The 19,640-nt window shown below is 40.9% G+C and overlaps 1 protein-coding gene across 1 annotated transcript in view; it reads left to right on the top strand.

Annotated features, from left to right (window-relative positions):
* The window catches only part of METAP1 (methionyl aminopeptidase 1), a 59,878-nt gene extending 45,981 nt beyond the window's left edge, over positions 1–13,897 (top strand). The window contains exons 9-11 of the mRNA XM_082837842.1: positions 3,102–3,245; positions 8,167–8,232; positions 11,776–13,897. Of these exons, the coding sequence (XP_082693968.1) occupies positions 3,102–3,245; positions 8,167–8,232; positions 11,776–11,939 (374 nt within the window). The 3' untranslated portion in view covers positions 11,940–13,897. The remainder of the gene's footprint in view (positions 1–3,101; positions 3,246–8,166; positions 8,233–11,775) is intronic.
* Positions 13,898–19,640: the final 5,743 nt, after the last annotated feature.

The raw sequence follows: 19,640 nt of genomic DNA, 5'->3' as shown, positions 1-19,640 counted from the left end.
GATCTCCCTGTGCTATGCAGCTGCTTCCCACTAGCTAGTTATTTTACATTTGGTAGTGTATATATGTCAATGCTACTCTCTTACTTCATCCCAGGTTCGCTTTCCCCCTCCCTGTTTCCTCAAGTCCATTCTCTATGTCTGCGTCTTTATTCCTGTCCTGCCCCTAGGTTCATCAGAACCATTTTTTTTAGATTCCATATATATGTGTTAACATACAGTATTTGTTCTTCTCTTTCTGACTTGTGGATAGTTCTTGAGTGCAACTTTTCTTCTACTTTTTAATTATTTTGGGAAAGAGTGTGTTAGATTATAAGAGAAAAATGAGTGATCTTCCTTTACGCTTGACTCTCCTTTTTTGTTTTTTAATCTCTCTTCTCCAGAGGTGTCCACTTTTTTTTTTTTTTTTTAATAAATTTACTTAGTTTTGGCTGCGTTGGGTCTTTGTTGCTGCGCGCAGGCTTTCTCTAGCTGCGGCGAGCGGGGCCTACTCTTCGTTGCAGTGCGCGAGCTTCTCATTGTGGTGGCTTCTCTTGTTGCGGAGCACGGGCTCTAGGCACATGGGCTCAGTACTTGTGGCTTGCGGGCTGTAGAACGCAGGCTCAGTAGTTGTGGCGCACGGGCTTAGTTGCTCCGCGTCATGTGGGATATTCCCGGACCAGGCCTTGAACACGTGTCCCTTGCATTGGCAGGTGGATTCTTAACCTCTGCACCACCAGGGAAGTCCCCAGAGGTGTCCACTTTTAACATTTAGGTTTTTTTCTCTGCAGTATGTTAGTACACACATAGAAACACACATAACTGTATGTATGTGTTTAGTTAGGTTAAACGGAATCATAAGATTTGCGGTATTCTATAATTTGGTACTTTTCAACCAGTAATATCTTAGAGGTCTTTCCATATTAGAATACGTACGTACTTGTATGCATAGATCTCCATTCTTTTAATGGCTGTATATTATATTCCACAGTATAAAAATTTCTACAACTGTTCCCCTACTGGATTTTGGTGTTTTCCATATATCTTGCTATTGCAGTGAATAATATCTTTGGGTAGAGGTGTATTTCTGTGGGATTTTTCTCACATACAACAGTTCATCCAGGTTTTTTAAAATTTATGCCATATCTTGTGAGGAAAGAGAAGGAGAGTCTTGTTGCAAATGTTAACAGACTATTACAAAGGACAGTTTGAGGGCAAATAACTTTTCAGTTAAAATCCACAGCATTTCAACCTTATTGTTCAGTGTATTATCCACCCCCTACCCCCTGTTAAATAAATCTGATATATCATCAACAATGTATTGGACAGGACAGGGTTCTTAGGCAAAAATATAGGATATGATGCAATTTTTACTAATTTAATGAAGTCAGAGGAATGAAAAATGAAAGCATGTGATTATTTTTATATATCAATGTGTGAGATATTCTTTTCCTTATTTTTCACTGTTGATTATACTTAAAAACTTTGATATTCTCTGTGGTATTGTGAGATGAGGACTTTAATATTTAGTTTCTCATTTTGGAAGCTTTAGTTTTAAATCATTTTTAGGGTTTCTGTGTTCAATGTTTATGTCCCTTTTGCTTCTCTGTGAGTTGATTGAAATAACCAGACAGCTGGAATGTTGTTTTACAGTGACACAGGAATAAAAGTTGCTAAGAAACTACAAGAAACCAAAGTCTTCATTAAAGGTAGACAGGAAAGAATAGAAGTTGCTTCATCTCTGGAAAGTGCTATTAACACTTTTGTATGTATCATTCCTGCCTCTTGTTTTCCAGTAATTTGGCTGCCCACCCTGGTGCAGAGCACTAGAGAGCTTGACCAGCTATGAAATTAGCCTTCTAGAATAGGGCTTCTCAGTCTACATGCTCATGGCATTTTGAGTCTGATAATCCTTTGCTGTGGGAGCCTGTCCTGTGTACTGTAGGATGCTACGCAGCATTCCTGGTCTCTACCCACCAGAGGCCGTTTGCACCACCACTCCTCGTTGTGACAACCAGAAACGTCTCCAGATATTATGAAGTGTACTTCCCTGGGACCAGAATTCCCTCTGGCTTGAGAATGAGGGGAGAAGTGTCCTCTCTCACCCTCCGTCATTGTTGTTGAACAGTTTCTTGTGTGTTGTGCACCATGGTTAAAATTTTCCTTTCCTCCCTGCTGACTGGGGCTGATAGGACGGCTTGGATGGAAATGCAAGAAAATCATTATGCAAGTCAGCATGTTCCTCAAAAATCATTAACCTCCCACCTCCCCCCCCAAAAAAGTCAAGCTGGAACATGCGGTTAAGAGCAAGTAAATGTTATGAAAATGATGCCTTGAGCCGTTCACCTGGAAATTTGATTGATGGGAGAGGATGTGTTGTGCCTGCGCCTCAGGTTGGAGATGAGAGAGGCACAGTAGGGGACTGTAGGGCGTGGGAGGACCCCCAGAACCGTGGCCGGGTTCCCTAGGAGTCTCCATGCTAGGAGAGCTGTAGCAGCAATAAGAACCGCTTCTTTGGGTTTTTATTTAAACAGTGGTAAAAGTCATAAAAATTAAACGGGGCTGGAAGTATACAGTGAGAAGTACCTTTCTACATCCTACTCCTAAGACCTTCTGCAGAGGCAACTATGAATAATTTGAGAACCACTTTTATGGGGATAAAGAAGCCCAGGGGAAGTAATTCTTTGAGAAATTGACCAGACTAAAACTGAGGACAAGTCAGGTTCCTTTTTGGACATTCCTTTTTCTCCTGATGCTCTTTCCTCTCTTATCTCTTCTGCTCGCTCTCATGGAAAGCACACTGACCTTAGGGAAGGCGAGGAAGAGAAGTGTGTGTTCCATTCTCTTGTTTATTCAGAGAGCAAGCCGTGCCTCTCCCAACCCCTTACTGCTGCACACGCCCTCTTCTTCTGCAGCAAAGGAGGAAACCCAGGTGCTGCTGGCTTGGATCTCAGCTTTGCCGTTTCCTGGCAGTATAGCCTCTTTGTGCTTCGGTTTCCTCATCTTGAAAGTCTCGGAATGTAGGTGTGTAAAGCCTTCAGAAAGGTTCCTGGCATAGACAGCGATTGCTTAGTAATTATTAGTTTTTCTTTCTCTTTGTCATGAGTCTTCTCTTTTCCTTTCAGTGAAACCTGGTGTTCGATACAGAGAATTGGGAAACATTATTCAGAAGCATGCCCAAGCAAATGGATTTTCAGTTGTTCGAAGCTATTGTGGGCATGGAATCCACAAGCTTTTTCATACGGCCCCCAATGTACCCCACTATGCCAGTAAGTACTGTCCAAAGATTTGGTATTTGCTAACTATTTAGTCAACAAATATTCAAACATTTAACAGGACCTACTATTTTGTATTTATTGAAGTAATCTATTAGTTGTTATAAATAGACCCCCCAGAATGTAAACACAAGGCACATAACAGTCCACAGCATATGTGTTTGGCCACTCCGGGGGTGTGGGGTGGGACAGTTATTCTCTGACCCAGGCTCTTGTCACTTTCAACCTATAGCTTTCAAGATCACTTTGGGGGTTCCCCTCCTAGTCGTACAGATATTGGGGATGAGGGGAGAAGCATGGAGGGGTATGCTTGGGAGGTTTTAATGGGCCAGCCTGGACTTGGCATAAATCACTTACATTTACTTTTCATTGGCAGGAATTCAGTCACACGGCTACACTAACTGCAAGGGAGGTGGGGAAATGTAATCCAGCTGCGTACTCGGGAAGACGAGGAGACTAGTAATGTTGGTGGACAGCCAGTACTCTCTGCCACATGTATTCTGAGTCCTTAAATGAAATTGGTTCAGCTGGGTTTGATTTGAGTTCTCAGTACCTGTCAGCTACTGTATTCTTTGTTGGTATAGAGGGGAATCGACAAAGTGCCTTTTCTCGGGCTTCCGTGGTGTCGCAGTGGTTGAGAGTCCACCTGCCAATGCAGGGGACACGGGTTTGTGACCCGGTCCGGGAAGATCCCACATGCCGCGAAGTGGCTGGGCCCGTGAGCCATGGCCGCTGAGCCTGCACGTCCGGAGCCTGTGCTCCGCGGCGGGAGAGGCCACAACAGTGAGAGGCCCGTGTACTGCAAAAAAAAAAAAAAAAAAAGTACCTTTTCTCAAATTGAGTGCTGTCTGATAGATTAACAAAGGAAGTTTTGGGCGATTAATGTCTTACAGAAACCTTTCTCTTGGAGAGTTAAGACATGCAGGGGTGAGTCTGTTATTTAGTGCTAGAAAGGAAAGCCGTCCACAATAAGTGACCTAAGAAGGAATTTAACAAATATGTAGGAGCCACTGCTATGTAGATACTTTCATGTACCTCCTTGTGCTTACGTTTTTCCTCATGCACAATAGCAGGGAATGGTACCTACCCTAGAAGTGTTACTAGGATTAAGTGAGATAATGCATGTTAACTTTTAGAGTGATGATAATGATGGTGATGCTATACATTATCTCATTTGATCATCACAACTCTATGAATAATTTCTTAGCCCTATTTTTTTTAATTTAAAAAAAATTTTTATTTTGCGGTGCGTGGGCCTCTCACTGCTGTGGCCTCTCCCGTTGCGGAGCACAGGCTCCAGATGCGCAGGCTCAGCGGCCATGGCTCACGGGCCCAGCCGCTCCACGGCATGTGGGATCTTCCCGGACCGGGGCACGAACCCGCATCCCCTGCATCGGCAGGCGGACTCTCAACCACTGCGCCACCAGGGAAGCCCTCAGCCCTATTTTTAAAAAGCAGATTCTGCGTTTAGGGAAGTGGTGTGTGTATTCAAGTCCACACAAACTAGTAAATAAACGTCAAGTGTAGGATTGGTACCTAGGTTCTGTCTGGCTTTCTAGAGGCAGTCTTTCCCATGCTGCCTAGGAAGGACTGAAGCAGTTTGGCGCTGCGTCTTGTGGGAGAAATAAAGATTGAGATTTTGGTTTGCTGGAGAGATGAGGAAGGGCATTCCAGGCGGTGGGGAAGCATGAATAGGTGCTTCAAGTTGGGACTGAACAGAGACAAGATAAGCTTGGGCTGAGAATTATGTGTTAAGGACTAGAAATGGGCAGTGCCAGATCGAGGATAGTTGACTTCCTTTTAGGGATTTGTAGAACATTTTTTGGCAGAAGAATGGCAGGGTGAAATTGCCATTTGGGGAAGAAAAGTTAGCAGCGGTGTCTAGAATGTATTGCCGGTGTGAGTTAGCCAGGCTTGGCAGCCTGGTGCACAGTTGTCGTAATCCAGATGTGAGGTAAAATCCAAGACGTCAGTAGTGGTGAGGAGAAAGGGAAATGAGTGAGAAACGTCTAGCAGGAGAAGCTAGAGAAGGCACTTAAGGCACAGCATTGGACATAAATCAATAAGCATTTATTAGCAGACCACATAGGCCTTTTTATTTCAGCTGGAATTGTGCTTGAAATAAAAGCTAGCAATAGAAAATAGGTAGCCAACTTCATTCCTTCCTGGTAAGCCCTGTGATCACCTGATGTGCATTGCCTTTAACAGAACGGAAGTAGCTATTCTGATGACACTGGCGTGTGCCACACGTGTACGTGTGTGTGTTTTGTGTGTGGAACAAGAGTGTGCAAGGGAGGGAATGAAAAAAGCACCCTTACTTGCAGAGGTAACAAACTTAGGTTTAGGTAATGGACTAGATAGAGACTTTTTGTCTATCTGTCTATGTCTATTAATTTTTATCGGAGTTGAGTTGATTTACATTGTTGTGTTTCTGCTGTACAGCAAAGTGAATCAGTTATACATATACATATATCCACTCTTTTTTAGATTCTTTTCCCATATAGGCCATTACAGAGTATTGAGTAGAGTTCCCTGTGCTATTCAGTAGGCTCTGAGGAGTTATCGATTTTATATCAATACACAGTAGTGTGCATATGTCATAAAGAGAGATTTTTTTTGAAGGAAATAGAATTTATGGGAGACGGAGATACAGGTCAGTGATGATGGTGTCAGCAAAATACCATACCACCCATACACAAGAGATGGCGCTTGAGTTTCACGTTAAACTCTTTAATTAGAAATAAAAATTCTGAAAAAAGAAACAAGGACCTAGGTATATTTCATTTCATCCAACTGATACGTTTTTGAAAAGTCAAGTGTTAATCGGGTTTAGATAAAACAAAATATGTGTGGTCCCTTTAGGGACGTGTTAAAGGAAGCTGCTGAGAGTCTCTGTACTGCAGAGGCCTTTTGAAATGTCAATGATCCCTGCTTTGGCTTGTGACTTCACATTCCTAAGCACCTGAGCACAGAACCAGGAAATTGTTGTGTAACTTCCCTCCACCTCCTTCCGTGTAAGAGAAGTCCTTGTTAGATGAGAGTTTCGTGTGCTTCTTTGTCATTATGGTTCGGAAGTAAAGGTGATACTACCCTATCTTTAGAATATATATCACGGTAATTCTGGGAGGCAGACGGTAGAGCAGGTACACACTTTTGTAAAAGCACTCAGCAGTAGTATCTGCTATAGTGTAGTCGCTAGGCGATGTATGTTTGAGCCTTGTTGAGAAGCTGAAACCATGAGTCAAGGTTAGCTGCGAGTTGTAACTTCTACAACCATGAATCCATGGCAGAAACAGGAGTGGAACTTGGATTCTCTGTATTGCGCTGTCCAGTGTGTGTGAGGCACATATGTAATATTAAGATTTCTGGCGGTCATATTGAAAAAGTAAAAAGAGACAGATGGAGTTAATTTTATATTTTATTTAATCCATTACATTAAAAATATTAGCATTTCAACATTTAATCAGTGTAAAAAAAATTGCGATATATTACATGCTGTTTTTGTCTTTGAAATCGGCGTATTTTTACATGCACATTCTGACTTGCCATTTTTTAAGTGCCGAGCTTCATGCACCCAGTTGCTGCCTTACTGGACAGCACAGCTATCAATTCCTTTATCCTTTTTTCTTTCCATGACACCACACTGACTCTCTTTGACATTTTCTGTTTGATATCCCCAAGGGAATATGACCAAGTCTATATATGTAGTAAATTGCATGTCATTTGGAGAGAAAGTTCATGAAATTAGAAATAAAAAGTAAAGATTATTTTTGCCCCTCAGAGTTTTATAATAATTTAGAAACTCCTGATTTGGAATCTGTAGGATAAGTGTATTTTGGCAATACCTAAGATAGCGGAAAGCAGCGTGATAGCTATTCACAAGGAAGGGCGTGCAGGAGTGTAAACGTGCGGGTGAGGTTAGACCGTACCTAGACAGAGCAGCTTGAGCAGGGTCGGCCTCTGTCGACCCATGGGTTGCCATCCGGAAGAATCGCAGCCTTACACAGAAAACCCCTGAAAGCCGGTGCTTTCGCCACCTGGTGGTCCGGCAGCGCAAGTGCAGTCACCTGTTTACCGATGCTCTTACCAGTTTTTGGTTTTTATTGACAGTTTGAACTTTAAACTGGTTCTCCATTTTCGTCTGAGATTGTCTAAAAAGGCCTATCCCGTTTAAAATTTTTGGCCTTCTTGGGGAGATGGCACGCCTGGGCACTGATAGTTGAGTTTCTCACAATGATCCTGAAAAATAACTTTTGTATTGGTGAACTTGGACAAAAAGTCTATGGAGGGAGAAATGGAATTTTTGTTTCCAATAGAAAGGAATAATCATGTCAGCATTAAAGAAAAGTAGGTTAGTGTGCGGGGCTTTGTCCCCCTCCGAAGATAAGACAATTTACAAAACTTTTTAAAAATGGTGCAGTTGTTTCTCTGGGCTGTGCCCCCATCTCCACCCGCATCCACACCCCTACACGCACCCAGGAGGTAGGAGGCTTCTGGTGGAATTCGAAATGTCTTCTTCTTTAACGCGTCGTACCTCCATGAGTGTGGCGCTTTGCTGGGTTTCATGGTTGCAATTCTAACCCTGCTATAACATAAATGGGGGGGCACTTTTCCTTTTATAGAAGCGATAACCACATCTGAGATCCAGCCTAGGGCATCTCTGTATTTTCCTAGAGAAGACGTAAACAAAATGAAATATGCCTAGGACAGTATCTGCCCCAGAGTAGGTGGTTTTCAGTAAAATCCCTGTTTGTTGAATGATCTGCTTTAAGAAAGGGGAATCAGGAGAGGAGAAAGTCATTAATTTAAGAATCACTCATGGGAATATAAGTTGTGTACTTTTCCCAGGGAGCTGCTTAACAATATGCTGTAGGTTTTTTTGCTGTGTTCTGAGATTTTTTTTCTTTAATTTCAGAAAATAAAGCAGTTGGAGTGATGAAGGCCGGCCACGTATTTACAATTGAGCCAATGATTTGTGAAGGTGAGAAAAAAGGGATGCTGTAACATTCTTTAATTGAATTTTTATTTACTTTTGGTTACTCATGATCAGATTAGTAGTCTGCTCTGCTTTCTTTTTGCTTCATTTCCACTCCCCGTCCTATCTCTAACTTGATTCAGTATCATGTTAGAGAACTGAAAATTGTAAGGGTTGGCAAGAAAGCAATACCTTCTGCACGGTAATTTGCCTGCTGTCCGTAGATGCTGAAGTGCTTGAGTCCTGGTCCCTTTTCATAAAGGTCCTGTCAAAGGGAGCATGGTAATAACTAGACGCCTCCATCAAGCCTGTGCAGAAGTTCTTGCTTGTCTTGATGGGGGTGAGGAGGAGGAGGAAAAAAGAAGCTAGAGCTATTTGGGGTTTTTTTTGTCTTTTTGTTTTTTAAATTAATTAATTAATTTTTATTTATTTATTTTTTGGCTGCATTGGGTCTTCGTTGCGGTGAGTGGGCTTCTCGTTGTGGTGGCTTCTCTTGTTGCAGAGCACGGGCCCTAGGCGTGCGGGCTTCAGTAGTTGTGGCACGCAGGCTCAGTAGTTGTGGCTCACAGGCTCTAGAGCGCAGGCTCAGTAGTTGTGGTTCATGGGCTTAGTTGCTCCGCGGCATGTGGGATCTTCCTGGACCAGGACTCGAACCCGTGTTCCCTGCCTTGGCAGGCGGATTCTTAACCACTGCGCCACCAGGGAAGTCCAAGCTATTCGTTTTGCGGCAGAGTTATATAATTTAATTCTCCACAACTTATGAGGTAGGTGCTATCCCCATTATACAGAAGAGCAAACTGATTTTTGAAGAGGTTAAGTAACTTGCCCAAAGTCACTTAGCTAGTTATGTGGCAGAATCTGTGGGACTCTAAACTCATGAGCCATTCTGCCGCTTGAGGGTCTGCACTCATATCGTCAGGTGGTGTCATACAACTGCTGTGGAAAAAGCACAGCATAGACACACTCAGCACTGGCAGTTCTGTGTCCTCGCTGTTGGTCACTGTGACAGGCACATGGCAGTGATGGTTGGTGTCATGATTGGAGCCCCCCACTGAGGCTGTCCATAATAACTGGGGCCTCCTTCATGAGGCCTTCACCTTTGCTCTCTGCCAGTTCTTCGCTGGGATTGGAGGATGCAGAGTGGGGCAACAGTAGTAGGGCTCTTGTGTCCTGGTCCCTGTGTTAAAGGATGCGTCTCCTTGGGATCCTTCCAGTCTTTTTTATAACCTAATCTTCGGAGTGATATCCCATCACTTCTACCAGATTTTCTTCCTTAGAAGTGAGTCACTAAATGCAGCCCACACTCAAGGGGAGAGGAGCATTGGAGGTTGTTTTAGAGGCTGCCTTCTTAACCTGGTCCTTTGTTCCCTTTTCTGTAAAATGGAAGTTACAATCTTTATCCTGCTGAATCCCCAGGGCTGCTGTAAGAATTAAGTGAGATGATTTGTATTAACACAAAGTACCTTTAAAGGGCTGTACAAATGTAAGGTATTGTTTTGTCATTCCCTGGAATAAGAATAATGATCATATGTAACCCATTGCAAGAGCATTGAGTATATTAGCAGAGAAAGGCAAGACAGTGAGAGGAAAGTGTCATTTTGGTTACATACCTATTTCCATTAACTGGCACTTAGCTGGTGAGACATGAAGTGGTATTTCCGGGAGTAAGCAAATAACACAGTGTTGAGCTGGTTCAGACAATCGTCAGATTATAACAAATATACCTCAGTGTAACTCAGCTAGGTTAAATCCCAGCTTCTTAGTGGAAGGTCTCTAATCCAAAGAAGAATTTGAATTTCCTTAGAATAGTAGTCTAATATATTTAACTTGACATTAGTAAAGGATCTGTTTTAGCAGATGACAATAAAATTAAAGATGTATTTATGTCGGGCTTCCCTGGTGGTGCAGTGGTTGAGAATCCGCCTGCCAATGCAGGGGACATGGGTTTGAGGCCTGCTCTGGGAAGATCCCACATGCTGTGGAGCAACTAAGCCCATGCACCACAACTACTGAGGCCGCGCGCCGCATCTACTGAAGCCCGTGTGCTCTAGGGCCCATGCTCCGCAACAAGAGAAGCCACCGCAATGAGAAGCCTGCGCACCACAACGAAGAGTAGCCCCCGCTCGCCGCAACTAGAGAAAGCCCGCGCACAGCAACGAAGACCCAACGCAGCCCCAAAATAAATAAATAAAAAAAAAAATTTATTAAAAAACCCCAGTGTATTATGTCTTAAATCCGTTTGTGAAAAGATCATTCGTTACATTGAGAAATATCTGTTTACTCATCTTTAGATGGTTGACAAAGCATGAGTTAACTTTCTTTAAGCTACCTCATATTTTCTTTTTAGACTGGGGTTTAATATTGCAAAAGTAGGTTACTTCACTGCAGACTTTGTACTCTGGGATGTGTCTGAGGCAGTAAGACCTAATCTTTGGTAAAGATTACTCAAAATGGGAATTCCCTGGCGGTCCAGTGGTTGGGACTCGGCGCTTTCACTGCCGTGGGCCTGGGTTCCATCCCTGGTCAGGGAACTAAGGTCCTACAAGCTGCGAAGTGTGGGCCCCCCACCCCCAAGGCAAAAAAGATTACTCAGAATGAAGAATATTGATTTTTTTTTTTTACATCTAATTTGGAGATAAGAAAGTCTCTGTAAACACATTTTTATAGTAGTATCTAGAATTGCAGAACTTTGTCATTCCACTGTTGCCTCTCCTCCCCTGCCCTGCTCCTCCCCCCATTCTCTTTTTCCTGTGTTGTCTCCCAGCTCTTTTCATTGTCCCTTCGTTTCCTTTCTAATCCTCTCTCTAACCCATTCTCCCTCATCGTAATTTTTTTTTTTTTTTTCCGCACTGCACAGCTTGCAGGATCTCAGTTCCTCGACCAGGGACTGAACCTGGGCCACAGCAGTGAAAGCCTGGAATCCTAACCACCAGGGAACTCCCAATAATTTTAAAATTTTCTCACCAATCTCTCTTTTTCTCTGCCCTCTTTCTGGTTACAGGGGTGTGGCCTATAACAATTTCAGAGTATAATCTGTTCTCACCATCTTTGTGCCTGCCATTTAAAAATTATATCAGGAATTAAATGCTATAATAAAAGTATAAGAAGTTACTCTATTTCCTTCACAATATACATCGGCTATAGTTCAGTCAGATTCCAAAGTTATACCAGGAGAGAGCTAAATTCATTAATTCAGTTTCTTCCTTGTAGTTCTGTGATGAGTGGTTATCAGTTACGTTTCTGAAAATGAAACCGAGTGCCTTTGTTTTGGAAATACCAACTTGATTTAATATTTGGGAAGTATACAAAATGTGAAGTTTTAAAATTTAAACACTGTTATTACTTTGTTGGACTAAAGACCAAAATGAAATAGAAAAGGCTTTAGCTTAAACAGTTGAAGTGTAAATAGAAATCTTAATAGTGAATTTTAAAATTAGTTTTCTGAGATATCCAAGGATATAGGAGTACAGGCCAGTACACTTGCCTAGAGAGTTTATTAAGAAAACAAGCTGAGTGATAGAATTAAGAACTGGTGTTTGTTTGTTTAAGGCGGATGGCAGGATGAAACCTGGCCGGATGGCTGGACAGCAGTGACGAGAGATGGGAAACGGTCTGCCCAGTTCGAGCACACCCTGCTGGTCACGGACACTGGCTGCGAAATCCTAACCCGGCGACTCGATAGCGCGCGGCCTCACTTCATGTCCCAATTTTAATTTCTCCCGAGATGGCACATCTCAGTGATACCTTCTGGCTGTACTCGGCGTTTTATTGAGAGTACAGGATGGAAGAGGACATTTTTTATAACTTGTTTTGTTTCGACTATAGATAAGGAAGGACTACAGCATTTGATGTGTGTCCTCAAGAACTTGTCTTGGGTCTGAAAAAGCCAAGAAGAATAAAGGAAGCTTTCTCAACTCCTTTCAATGCTCCCCTCTCCCCACACACAAAAAATCTCTGCACCCCTGTTTTCTCATTTGCCCTTTGAGCACTTTTACTTAAACCTGCTTCTAGTTGCTTTTATCACTGCCACAACCGGGCCTTCAGAGCCACCTGCTTTCCAGGTGAATGTTGGAGATGAGAATCCCTGAAACTTTAGCAACATATTTTGCTCCCGATTTTTTTTTAATTATATATGTATGGAAATATATACGTATACATTTTAAATTCCATATATGTAATTACCAAACACTATGTGACCTGGGGTCTGTGTTGATTCTGACAGGGTTCTATGCTGTCGTAAATGGACCCGTCATTTGCAGTGATTTAATTCCCAGCTGGGAATTAGCCTCCCTCCTCCCCTGCTAATTTACCCTCGTAATTGTGTGTAAGGAAGCACTCGGTCAGTGAGACTTTCCAGTGTGGACTCTGTGTGCGTGAATGGCTACGGCAAAATTCACTTTGGAAAAAGATGATCAGGTTTTAAAAAATCTAGTTTATGGCAAAAATAGCCACGCTCCAAGCGGAAGCTGGCTGTTGCAGAGAATGGGATTTTTGTAATACGTTGCTATTTCAGACCTCTGTTTGGTCATAATGGTAGGAAAAACGCTCCCTTCTCTCTTATTTCAAAGGCATACCTTGGAGATATTCAGAGAAGGGTGGAGGCTGCACTGTGGGAGTTGATGGGGAAAGACAGTTCTGAAATCTCTCCATCAGTGAGCGGAGTCTGGAAATGCTAATGTTTAATAAACGTTGTGGGGATGAGAAAGGAACTTCTTTGAAATTGGACTGTTGCCTTGCAGGGATGCAGCTGTCCTTGGTGTGCTACCACAATTCTCCTTTACATAGTTGGGAACCTCATTAGAAATGACCTCAGCTGCCCAACATCTGTGTTCCTTTCAGTAGTTCAGTCCAAATGGGAGTGCATCCAGTGAAGACATATCAGATCAAGGTCATTGTCATTAGAGAGTACTTGATTACTAGGTATCTGGTAAGTTTATTCTAAGATAATTCGATACCACTGACATGTTACATTTGTATGAGAACATCTTTCCCAGAGTGCCTCAGACCTTTATTGCTTTAAAGGAATTATAATGTTTTCATTACTTTTATTATTTTAATGATTTAGTAAAGTGGCTGAATCTGGTATGTGTGTGAAGTTTTTTATCAAACTGTAATATTTGTGAATGGAATGCCTTGCAATATGAATGTTAATATAATGTGTAAAGGGAGATTAAAAAGTTTGAATGACTATCCCACCATGTAGTTGTTAACTTTGCTGTATTTGTTGGGGATTTCAGAAGGAAGTGGTGGGAATGGGGAGGCTAATTTCATAATCTAAAATAAAATTTGAGTAAAAATACTTTTTTAAGTTGAATGTCTATATACAAATTCCAGTACTGTGTTTAGTTCAGCAGTCTACCAGCAGTATTTGAAATGCAACCATATTTCTGAGATAGTTTAAGGTGGCGATTGCTGCATATGTAAGGCAGCATTTTATGTACTGATAGTGGAATTAACAGTGTGGGCTTACTCAGTGTCTACTATTAGAAAATAAGCTCAAAGAAAAAAAGTCTTGGTGGGTAGTTTTTTTTTGTTGCTGTTAAAAGATAAACACCACACTGGTGATGATGCTTTTCTTGGTTTGGGAGATTTTAAAACAATATGTCCTCTAGTCTAATTATATATGTCTGATTACAAATGTTTGTTTAGTAGGTTTAGATGAGACAACATCTAGGGTAGTTTCATCATTCTGCCAACTTCTCAAAAATGTCAGTGTGTTAACTTTTTACTTTTTGTATTAACGTTAAAATAATCCTTCTTTTCCCCTGACAGTCCTTCATCCCCCTTGGAATTATAATTTAGAAGGGAAAGGTGTTTGCCTTTTATTTTCATTTTATGTCTTTTGCTGGTAAAATGTATAAAGGTACATTAGAACCCGTTCACCAGCACCTTTATATTACTTGCCATCCACATGTCTAAATTAACAGGAAGTGGGTGTTTAGGAATTTGCCATCTTAGCTTGATTCCTCAGTTTGTCCTGTCACCACTTCTGGCTTTTCATTGAGTTTGGTTAAATTTGAGAGTGGGATGCTCCAGTTTGCTCAAGCCCCCAAATGCACCCTCCTGGTATCTGTAAGCTATTTCTGTCCTACCCCCTCCCCTGTTTTTTCTTTTTTTTACTTCCAACTTTTAATTTTGAAAATTTCAAATTTACAGAAAAGTTGATGGTACAGTGAAATAACCATATATCCTTTCCCTGTATTCAGCAATTGTTATTGCGTCACATCTCTCTATATAAAAAGCATTTTTCTTTGAGAGAAATGGCATTGTTGTACTTCACCTGCTACTGTTGCAGTGTGTCTCTCTTAAAACATAAGGACATTTCCTACACAATCATAATACTCTTGTCACACCCAAGGAATTGATTATTCATAGTTATCTAATGTATAGTACACATTCAAACCTGAGGCTCAGTTTCCCCCCAAGTGTACTTTAAAGCGTTTGTCTTGTTTAAAATGCAGAATCCAAACCCATGGCATTTGGTTGTCATCTGTAGGTTTTTTTAAACTCTAGAACAATCCTTCCACCTTTTTTTATCTTTTATGAAACTGACTTGAAAAAGCAGGCCAGTTAGCTTGTAGAATTCTGTGCTTCCCTGATTGTTCCTCATGAGTAGGTTCAGGATAAATGTTTTGGCAGAAGACTCCATAGATGGCATGTGGTGTGTCCCATTCATCGCATCGCATCACATCACAAGGCACATACTGTCATTGTCACATTATTGCCAATATATGTTTGCTCACTAGGTTTCTTTCAGATTTTCTATTTTAAGATCCCTTTCTTAAGCAAATAATTTGGGAGGAGATACTTGGAGACCATTTGGATATCCTGTTCACTTAATGATTTTAGCATTCATTAATAATCCTTGCCGGAATCCATTATTTTGTTACATTGGTGGCTGCAAATAGGAACTTTCTAAATCTAGCATTCTGTCTGCATTTATTGGCTGGCATTCTTTTACTAAAGAAGCACTTTTTTGAGTATCAGTATGGGCTCGTTGTTTTTAAAAATTCAATTAGTTACTCTAAATGGTCTGTATTTGGCCAGTGGAAGCACCTTTAAGCTTACTTATGGGTCATTTTGATCTGTGTCTATTAGTCTTTGAGCACATTCTTGCTTTTTGCCATATCAAGATGTTCTAGATTTATCATACACTTTTCCTGCCCCAGCCTGGGAATTGGCTTCTTCTCCAAGGAGCCCTAGTTTCTTTTCATGGGGAATGGTATTTGGAAATCAAGATCTGGGTGCTGCTGGGGTGTCATTGCTCCTAGGGCCGTTCAGGGAACAGAGCCAGCAAATGCATTTTTTATAAATCATGAATTCATTCTGATACTTTGATTTCAAATTTAACACTAATCTTCCTCACCCTTCCCTGTTCCATATTTGTATCTTCCTTCTCCCATGGTGAGAACTTTGGTTCTGAACATTAATATTGACTTATTTGCTTGATTCTACATGACATGTAAAATTATTTTAGAATTACTATACCAAAATCACCACCAAAAATTTAAGTGTAAAAGTTGTGATTGTTCTTATTCTTGGAACATGTTTCACTAAGGGGGTACAGAGTATTGGTTTAAAAGCTATTTGAAGTAATTAATTTTGATCCTGCAGTATTCTAAATTTCATAAACCATGAAGTTACTTTTCAACAGTAAATGCAGTGAATCTTGGGGGCAAAGCATGCTATACAGGTGGGGAAGATTTTTTAGCAGTCTGGGAGTTAGAAATACTGGAATCAATTGAGATAGTGTGATATGATTCTGTCTACATTTGATGGTGTGTGGCTTCTACCAAGTTCTCTAGCTACCAGAGGAGCAAATTATACCACTTGTAATGTGGATGTATAGCCTATTTTCAGTATAGAGTAGGAAAAAACATCTGGACATTGTTTTAGCAACAGATTGTTTCACAACATAGGCTGCATTATGCTGATATTCTAAAAGTTATTAATGTGTTTTGCTTCATTTAAAAAATGAACATCGAAAGAAAGGCAGTACAGGTTCCATGCATCGAAATTCTGTGGTCCCACTGTGTTTGAACTCACAAGCAGCCTTTGGTGGCAGCCTCCTTCCTTACCTCTTTTTCCTTTTGCTGCTAAGTATCAAAAAGAAAAACAGTGGTTTGCATTTGGTTATTTTGCAAAAAAAAGCCAGGAGTCAGGTGGCCTTGGCTACCTGTTACCTGCTGCTTTTCATTTTGGGGACTGTGGTGAGGAACAACAGAACTGTCTGTATATGGTAATTCTGTGATTACATTCAAACGTGTCAACACTGGTTTATCTCACTAAAATGTGCCCCAAAGTCAATATGCGGAGCACTCAAGAAGGGCTTCCTGGAAAGATTTTCACTTACCACTGATGTTTGTTGGAGTTCAAAGTATTTTAATAATTTTTCTTGTGAATGTCCAGCCTTTTTACTATTGCGAAGCTTTGAGTAGAATAATTGCTTCCATCTCCTGGGTGCTTGGCCCTTTTACTATTACTCCAGCCTCTTCATTCAACTCCCAACAACAAACACATGCCAAACTCTCAGGCACATTTGCACTGTGGTGTCATGAGACGATCACGAGATCAACAATCAGGACACTAGGGCTCTGAGTTCTCTGATTTTTGCGATACGCGGGCCTCTCACTGTTGTGGCCTCTCCCCTTGCGGAGCTCAGGCTCCGGACGCACAGGCTCAGCAGCCATGGCTCATGGGCCCAGCCGCTCTGCGGCATGTGGGATCTTCCCAGACCGCGGCACGAACCCGTGTCCCCTGCATCGGCAGGCGGACTCCCAACCACTGCGCCACCAGGGAAGCCCAGTTCTCTGATTTTTTTAAACTAGCTGAATGGCTTGGACAAATCACCGTATTTCTCTGTGGAGGTATCCTTTTGTGTAATGACGCCACAACTTAGCAACTGTTTTATTCTATATATAATGTGACTATAAAGCGAATTTGCTTTATTTCAGTACTTGGGTCAGACATCAACAGAAAATTCAGAATAGAATTTTTCAAACTTTACCAGTAAATCTGAGCCCTGGGTGATTCTGAGAAAACAAAATAGCCAACAATAAGAACATTTAATATTAAGATGTAGATTTAAGAAAGAGAACAACAGGTATTTTAAAGCAAATTTCCAGTTTTATCTTGTATAACATATCTAGATATTTTTGGTAGTCAGGAATATTTCAGTCCACATCTAAACTCTGGGTAGTTCAGTGGTGGATTAGCGCTCCTTTCCTGAAGGGAGCATGTACATATTACCTCTCAATGAATTCTGTTACGATGTCCAGTTTGATAAAAATCAATCTGCTTAAAAGCCCATCCCACTTGCTCTGTTCCTATAAAGTTCCACCAAAAGAAGTTTGTATAATGCAGGACTTTGTACGTACCGGTTCACTGTGCTGGTTTACTTCCTAGTTGTTTCTTTAAAGATATGATTTCCTTGGTATAGTTCTATGTACTTATTATCTAAGTAACTGTTTAAATATACTTAATGTTTTCCAAATGTGTTTTCTGTCTGTTTTTTCTGCAGGGTATTTGCTGACAGAGAATCTGATCTTGCATGTTAATTGAAACAAAATTGGCTGAGTGCAAAGTTGGTTTTTTCCTGGGTCACAAAGTATCTCTAGGCCCAAAGAACTGTCAGTTACTTTAGGACTTTGATCATCAACCTACTTGGGAGATTGGTAGCCATGCAGAAAATGTTCTGAAGCATCTGTGCATGTAAAAATATGTTCCCTGTTTCCCAGATCAACAAAACATTTTGAGAATCATGAGCTACATTTAATTTTGCTTTGAAATGGGATAAATGGAAGTAGCGTTGTGTTTATCTTTCGGAGCTGTATTTGTTTAAGCTATACACACATTAACTGGCTCCACTGTAACAAAGTTTGGAAATAATGCAGTTTTTTCCCTCATCTCAATAACCTCATCATTCCACAGGTTCTACCTTATGTTAGTTCTCTGTGCATGTAGTAAAGAACTCATTCCAAGTCAGACATGGAATTCCAAGTCAGCCTGTATATGGACTATCTTTCTACAGTGAACATCACTAGGTGGGTTAAATAGAAAGCAGAATAGCCCAACATGCTGAAAATGGAAAAGCAGGAAAGATTTGAAAAATGCCAAGTATACCAGCATTTTCAATGAAAAACAAAAAGCTGTTAAAAGATACATCCTAATATTGTAAAATTTTGGATCCTTAAAATTTTTTTTACCGACTTTCATGAAATATACCGCAGAGGTTAGCGACTTGTGTTAAAATTATATACCTTTTATCCAAGAAAGCAGTTTAAACATAACTTCAAAAAATTCCCGACAATACTTCTAAGGTGGTAGAGTCCTCATTTTGGACAACCAGGATAGATTTGCTGATTGCTGACATGCACATAGTGAATGTTTTTTAGCCCTATGTTGTGTATGTTCTTCCAAAAAATATTTGGTTCCGCAATATACATAACAACCTAGATGCCATCCAAGAGGATGTATTAAAAGTATCTTAACAAGAAATACTTTATACCTATAGTTCCATGTTCCAAGAATCTGTATATTAAAGATCTTGTAAAATTGATTCTTAATACTGGTTCTTTGAAAGAGACAATTGTACTTCTTTCAGCCAGGAAATGCTCATACTTGTTAAACTGAATTAGCTGGCCCAAGACTATGTACATGACTGTGACAGAAAAGTAAACTCCCTAATTGGCCAGCTACAAGAATTGGAGTTACATTATTTTACTATCTTAAAATTATTTTCTCATTATTGGAGAACATAATGTTTGCCATTCTCATTCAAGTATAACTCACGTATGAGAAGAAAAATAAAGGCGAAAAAAAACAAAAAAAAATTATTAGTTCTCCTCCATTATTACCCTATATACCCATTCTGTTACTGCAGTCGCTTAAGGCAATAATATACTTCGTTCCTGGAAGGCTGAGCTAAAACAAATCAGATTAAAGCACACTTCCTACAGCTAGGGTAGAAGCTATTTTTATTCTGTTCTTCCAGTTCACCCAGAACAATAGGTTGGAGCCATCTGGGCCCCGACTGGGTCTCCAGCCCTCTAGGTAAAATGAGAGAAGCTAGGTCATACTGCCTAGTCCTTCAAATGCACCAGAGATCCAAAAAAGAAGTCCTGATCATAACTGCCACTTTTCTAGTTTTCAGTCAACTAAATATTGCTCTCTCAGAAACACAAACTTTGGGAGTAACTAAGCTACATCAGTCAAAAGAATTAAAAAAAGAAAAAGCACATGGTTTCAATCAAAGCAAAAGATATGTATGTGCATGGCATATCTGATATCCTGATACAAAAAGTCTAAACTATGCTATGATGTAGAAAGAAGAAAAAGGCACATAATAGGCGGGGCGCCGTTCACACGAGGGTCGGTTGGTTCCTGTATCCCTGTCCCCGCCTTCCCTCGCCGTC

Source organism: Leucopleurus acutus (assembly GCF_964270905.1).
Source record: "Leucopleurus acutus genome assembly, chromosome: 4".
NCBI lineage: Eukaryota > Metazoa > Chordata > Mammalia > Artiodactyla > Delphinidae > Leucopleurus > Leucopleurus acutus.
Note: the sequence above shows the minus strand (reverse complement) of the source record. Positions and strands in the feature narration are given on the sequence as shown.